This window comes from Diospyros lotus, chromosome 3, assembly GCF_014633365.1.
Source record: "Diospyros lotus cultivar Yz01 chromosome 3, ASM1463336v1, whole genome shotgun sequence".
Lineage (NCBI taxonomy): Eukaryota > Viridiplantae > Streptophyta > Magnoliopsida > Ericales > Ebenaceae > Diospyros > Diospyros lotus.
Window position 1 is genome coordinate 33,549,671 of NC_068340.1, and position 6,966 is coordinate 33,556,636.

The following is a 6,966-nucleotide window of genomic DNA, read 5'->3' on the forward strand; positions in this document are numbered from 1 at the left end:
CAAACGATCCTGCCCAATGACCAAGAGATGAAGGGTATTTTCGAGAACTGAAAAAGCCAACACGCCAAAGGGCCGTCGTTGCGAGCACGCTCTCAGCCTCCTCCATAAGCTCTGTCTCTCCCTCTCTCAATTCTATAAAACGCAGCACCTTTCAAATTCTTTACCACTCCGTCTGCCAATTTTCCCTGGAAAATCTCGGAGATCTCTGCTCGACGAAACCCTAGAATTTTTCGGTATTTTCGGTTTATATTTTCCCTTGCACAAACAAGATTGGCTAGCCTACTACTTGTGTTCAAAGAGACGTGGATGTTGGGCTTGTCGTTATTTGTTGAATCCCGCCATTGTTGTGGTTTGTGATGTCAAGGGGATACATACATGTGTAACCCATCCAAACTAGTTGGTGTGTTATGATTAATTTATAGTTGTAGTTGCGGAAACGTGCTTCTATTTGTTCTACCCTGGCTTGTTGCTGCGAAAGAAAGTGAAGCATGCAGTCTTCTGTGTTCAAATTGGATGAACCGAATAAGCTGTTGTCAGCTTTCAATAGGATGAATATATTTGGTTTCGTGTGTTAATTCAAGTAGATCAAATGAATTATTTCTTGTAATTTCTTTAATTTGAAACTTAAAAGCTATAGTTAATTTTTTCTTGATAAGAATATATAATAGAAACTTCGTTAACAGGGACGACCTTGGAACAACTAAGCAAGAAAAAAGTTCAAGCAACAACAATCATGAGCCTTAATCCCACTAGGTGAAGTTGAATCCTAAACCTCTAGCCCTCCTTTTTGTCTAGAATTCATGATATTAGATTTGATGAATTTTATGTTAGTTGTCAGCTATCTAATGCATCCTTCATCCTTTATCTGGGATAAAGATTGGTTGCGTATGGGATGTTTTGAGGGGATTACTCAACCCACAAGTGGAGTTGAAGCAAGAAAAGAAGAAAGAAAGGAAAAGTAAAAAGCATGTATATATATATATCTATATCCAGTTATAGATAATCCAGAAATTGCAAGATATAAAAGACTAAAAGGGTATCTCATCATCAAAAATAGGGAGACGAGCAGTTCCCTTCAAACAATGAAGAATATGTTCATATCTTTATAAGGTTATACTATTCCTTTTGCACGAAAGAGTTAATGTCCCACAAAAGATTAATCTATATGTCATGAAAGTGTGCGCAAAAAATCGGGATTTTGTTCCATGCGTCCATTTCATGATGAGGCATTTATAAAATGCTTAATTTAAGTCTATTCTACAAGTTCTTACTTGAAGTCTGAGCTGGTTATTTGTGTTGGACCTGCTATATTTGACTTATGAAAAATACCAAGTGTTCCAGATGTCACATTGTCAATGTCTCCTAGGTTGCGGACGAAGAAGAATTTGATTGGGATTATCTTCCAACTTCTTTCTAGGGGCTTAGATTTCCTCTTGTAATTTTACCAACATCATAGAGTTTATTGCAATGGTTTCCCCAATTGAAACAATTTTTCTTAGAGTATGCTTTCCCCAATACATTTCATTTCAAGCAATGCTTATTATTTTTATTTTGTTTACATTTTTGGTATGTCAGGCAATACATTTTCTTCAGCCATTTTAAATTAATCAACAATTTGTTTGCATGTTTAGGAACATTGTGTCAACAGTTAACCTGGACTGCAAGTTAGATCTTAAGGCCATTGCACTTCTGGCACGAAATGCAGAATACAATCCAAAGGTATCCAGTTGTTCTTAGCACAAATCGCTTTATTCATCTGTCATGAAAACATGCTTGCCTCCCGATTACATTGAAATGTAATAGACATTTTCACTGAGTGAAGTTCTTTTGTTGTGAACATTGCTGTCAATGGGCTTAAAAGATTTAAATTTTGAATCCCATCTTGCAATTTTCAAGTGATTGGAATTAGTCTTAAATCTTTTAGAATATTGTTGTTCCTTTTGTATGTAAAAGGGAAGTGCTTTGTACTCCTTCCATAACAATCTTTGCGGATAATATGACTATTTTGTTTTTGTGTTATTCTGCAGCGTTTTGCTGCCGTAATTATGAGGATAAGAGAACCAAAAACAACAGCTCTAATATTTGCTTCTGGAAAGATGGTAAGTTGTCAACAGCACAAGGCAAAAATGTTTGAGTTTCAAGTTATCTTCAGCGTTAAATTTCTAAAACTAATGACATTTGTGATATTCTGATGTAAACATTTATATTATTTTTGTCTCTCTCTATCACACATGAAGACGCATACTTCTAAAAAAAGTTTGTTTACTGTTCTGTTTGTGCTAGCCAGGTCCTCTTCAAGCTGTTTCTTTTCTCTTCAACATTTCATTTGTCATACATCTTTTTGGTTTAGCTTGTGTGGTGAACTTTAGTATTGTTATTGTACTTGCAGTCCATAGCTTTTATTTTCTTTTCATTGATATCCAAATTTATTTCACTGCAAGAGAGTTACATGTGATTGTACTGCAGTAGTTTATACCCAAGCGGTATCTTCCATTTTTCCTTATAAAAATTAACTCATTAAATAATATAACACCTATTATTCCCTACTAATAAGCTATGAAGTTAAAGATTGTTCATGCAAAATTTTAGGCCCTGTTCTCTTTGCTGTTTTCAGGTCGTTTTTAATTTTCAGTTTTTCAAAACACTCAAAACGTGTTTACTTATCCATGTTCAAAAATGCATTTTCTAAAACACAAAAAAACTTTGTACACAAAACTCAAAACGCTAAAATCACGTTTTCCCAGCCAAGTTCAAGGTATTTCATTATAATCTCTCTCTCTCTCTCTTGTTCACACTAACAAACACAGTAATTGTACAATGCTGTAAACAATTTCACAATGCTGTAAACAGTTTCTATCACACTATCTTCAGTTTTATTTAATTTGTTCCCCATTGGTTGTAGGACTTCAAGATTCAGAACATAGTTGGCTCTTGCGATGTTAAATTTCCTATTAGACTTGAGGGTCTTGCATATTCGCATGGTACCTTTTCAAGTGTAAGTGTTTATTCAACTTCTTTTTCTTGCTTTGCCTCCTAAAACCAAGACAACAATTGGGAATTTCTAATTAGATTTTTTTTTTTTCATGAGTTGACAATTAAAGGCGCATTGTAGATGAAACCGTGTTTTGGATTTCTTGGGTTTTCGACGAGTCAGTTGTATGGCTGTTAATATTGGTGTATGTGTGTGTTTTTTCTATTGAAGTAAGTTTGTCTATAAAGCTTTTCCGATTGAAGGAAATTAGTATCAGTATTTTTGGGTATGCTTAGATTTACGCTGATGATCTGAAAAGTTTTAATCAATCACTCTGTATGCAAGTTGGTAACTAAAAATTGTGCACTGACTAAGAAGCAAAAACAAATTGTTGGCATAATAGTTTCTAAGTATTTTGTGTGGATAATTTCAAAGACTTGTTGTACATCATTATGTAAGTTTAGATCATTATTCATATCTCATTTAATTTGTTATTATTTTTAAAATTTTTGCAAATTTGTTACATTTCTTTCCAATTCAAAATTATTCATCGTGGTTCAACTTTTGTGTACATGGTATAAACCTGAATTGTTCTCTGGGTTGATATATCGAATGAAACAACCAAAGATTGTGTTGCTTATTTTTGTTTTTGGGAAAATTGTTCTCACTTTAGCTAAGGTGATGAGATAAGATCTTTGAGTTGATTGTTCTAAATTTCCTAGTCTTATTCTATTAATCTAATCAGGACTATCAGTGGTAAGGCTTACACATGTTTATTATTAATCTCTTCTCAAGTTCTTTTACATTGGGTGATGATATTTATACATTCAACCTAATTGTGTCACGCTACGTGTACTATCCACAATTAGGTAACCGATGATTTTGCTAATAAGCCCATCGCCACTAATTAGACATATTAAGAAAACATATTTTTACACATTATGACTATTACAAAGACTATGATTCCAAATTTCAGTAGAGCACCTTATGACTATTAAAAAGTAAAATAGTTAACATATATGCTAGAAAATCAGGTTCGCAAGTTTTGCCACCAGTGATCTAAACATGCCAGCCTTCAAGGAAGTCTGAATTTTTAAGGAAGCTGGCCAGACAACATGCTGTCTGACAGTTTATTGAACACCTAGCACTCGAGATTACCCATCAAGTATCCCAGTTAATCAACTGGTGTGTTAATTCTCATTCATCAATTACCTAAAATTGCAATATGCTTTTGTGTTTTGTCACTTGGTTTCCCAGCCAAGTTCAAGGTATTTCATTATAATCTCTCTCTCTCTCTCTCTCTCGCTCTCTCTTGTTCATACTAACAAACACAGTAATAGTACAATGCTGTAAACAGTTTCTATTACACTATCTTTACTTTTATTTAATTTGTTCCCCATTGACTGTAGGACTTAAAGATTCAGAACATAGTTGGCTCTTGTGATGTTAAATTTCCTATTAGACTTGAGGGTCTTGCATATTCGCATGGTGCCTTTTCAGGTGTAAGTGTTTATTCAACTTCTTTTACTTGCTGTGCCTCCCCAAAACATGACAACAATCGGGAATTTCTAATTAGATTTTTTTTTCCTGTGTTGACAATTAAAGGTACATTGTAGATGAAACCGTGTTTTGGATTTTTTGGGTTTTCGACAAGTCAGTTGTACGGCTGTTAATATTTGTTTATATGTGTGTTTTTTCTATTGCAGTAAGTCAGCCTGTAAAGCTTTTTCGATTGAAGGAAATTAGTATCAGTATTTCTGAGTATGTTTAGATTTACGCTAATGATCTGAAAAATTTTAATCAATCACTCTGTATGCAAGTTGGTAATTAGAATTGTGCACTGACTAAGAAGCAAAAACAAATTGTTGGCATAATAGTTTCTATGTATTTTGTGTGGATAATTTCAAAGACTTCTTGTACATCATTATGTAAGTTTAGATCATTATTCATATTTTGTTGAATTTGTTATTATTTTTAAAATTTATGCAAATTTGTTACATTCTTTCCAATTCAACATTATTCATCGTGGTTCAACTTTTGTGTATACAATATAAACTTGAACTGTTTCCTGGGTTGATATATCGAATGTAACAACCAAAGATTGTGCTACTTATTTTTGTTTCTAGGAAAATTATTCTCACTGGAGCTAAGGTGATAAGATAAGATCTTTGATTTGATTGTTCTAAATTTTCTAGTCTTATTCTATTAATCTAATAAGCACTATCCTGTTTCCTTATTCGACAGGTGAGAGATGAGACTTACACTGCTTTCGAGAATATATACCCAGTTCTTATTGAATTCAAAAAAGTTCAACAGTGGTATGGTTTACGCATGTTATTAGATATAAAACAATTAAAAAAGTTACAACTACAAAGAAGTGTCTTTTATTAGGAAATACTAGGGTTTAGGTTGTATGTTCTTTTTTGGGTATACCTCTTAATAGTTTGAGAGTTCAAATATATTAGCCTAATTCTTTGAACATATTCTTAGAATGGATTTTCGGAAATATATTGAATTACTCAATGATAAAAAAAAAAAAACAGATACAAATATTGAACTGGAAATAGGTTTAATGGTCAATGGTCAAGCAATCGTCAAATTAGAATTTAATTTTATCAAATAAATATGCAATAATTAAAACAATTATTTAAAAATTTATTTGTTCTATATCTTCATTTCTCGCATAATTGGTATTTAAAAAACATTTCATCTCTATTTTTTAAATAATAAAAATATTAGCGCTAATTTTAAAATTATCATAAAAATTAAACTTGCACAAATATTTTAATTTTAATTATCATTCAGCTATTCAATTATTTTTCTCTCAATTAATTATAGTTCGTTCATTATAATAAATTCACTCCGGGTCTCAAATCTTTTAGGACTAATAAGATGAACTTGTATTTATTATCTTGCACATTCTCTGTAAAGTCATTTTTAGAGAAGAAAACATATAATTAAAAACTGAATTTGAATCCATTTACCACTGGGGTTTTGGTGAGCACAAGAAACACAAATTCAAGGTTTGTGAGCTTTAGTTTGCTCCCTTTGCATGGTTGTTTAGGTTTAAGGGGTAAAAGGTTAATCATATTACTGTAGAACTTTCAGTTGCATTATTATATCCTTTTGTTTCGGCTCAAAGGGATGATCGGATGAAGAGCTTGAGGCAACGACAATCCTTACGACATGATGTGGCATCTGTAAACACTCCGACACTCAATTAAGTAAGAACTTAAGATGACAAGAGTTTTTATCAGGCTGAAAAAAAACTTACCTTAAACGGTGGTCAGGTAGCTTATATAAGAGAGAAGGGGAGAGCTTTTAGCATATTATTAGCTATTGTAGGTGAATTATGAGCCGAGATTCTCGAGCTAGTTGAGGTCTGTTGCGACTGCGTGGATCTTAGTATGGCGTTGATGGGATGGAAAATGTTGTTGAACTCATGTTGATGGGATAGGGCCTAGGGACTAGGTCTAGTATTGAGCTACAAGCTTATCTTTGGACCGGGCTGAATGAAATTAGTATGGTCCAATGTCTAACCTCATGCATATGCAATGAATTGGGCAAAGATTGATTAGCACTTATGGTGTCCCATGTATATCCATCCTTACTGTTTTATTTGGCAAAAACCAAAATAATAAAACAAATAGAAAAGAACAAAATTGAAACCATAACTGTGAAAATTGAATCCTTCTCTTCCCTCAAAGCAATACAGCTTCTTCTCGGTCTCCCTGAGTGGAAATGGTGGAAAATATCAATGAAAAATCCAAAGCCTGTTCCTCTCTCTTTCAAAACAACAGCCAAAGTTTTCTCACCTGACCTGTGTAGAGATGATGGAAATTATCAATGCAAAATCTGAGACCATATCCCTCTTCCCACGCTAATGATAATGGCGCTTTCTCCTTGGCCTCACACAGAAGTGCAAATTGTGAAAATCTCTGGCTTGTGGTGGGAAGTCTCAGGTTCTTCATTTATTTCTTTCTTTTCATTTGCAC

The 6,966-nt window shown here is 33.3% G+C and overlaps 2 protein-coding genes across 2 annotated transcripts in view; both read left to right on the forward strand.

Annotated features, from left to right (window-relative positions):
• Positions 1-616: 616 nt before the first annotated feature.
• LOC127796952 (TATA-box-binding protein 1-like) lies at positions 617-5,362 on the forward strand. The gene is made up of 6 exons (XM_052329353.1): positions 617-1,719; positions 2,028-2,183; positions 2,735-2,755; positions 2,903-2,995; positions 3,548-3,649; positions 5,216-5,362. The coding sequence occupies exons 1-6, from the start codon at positions 1,624-1,626 to the stop codon at positions 5,360-5,362; spliced, it is 615 nt and encodes a 204-aa protein (XP_052185313.1). The 5' UTR covers positions 617-1,623.
• LOC127796789 (protein FAR1-RELATED SEQUENCE 5-like) overlaps positions 4,222-6,966 on the forward strand; it is a 37,321-nt gene continuing 34,576 nt past the window's right edge. Inside the window, exon 1 of the mRNA XM_052329179.1 lies at positions 4,222-4,239. The gene's annotated coding sequence lies outside the window, so the exon portion shown is untranslated. The remainder of the gene's footprint in view (positions 4,240-6,966) is intronic.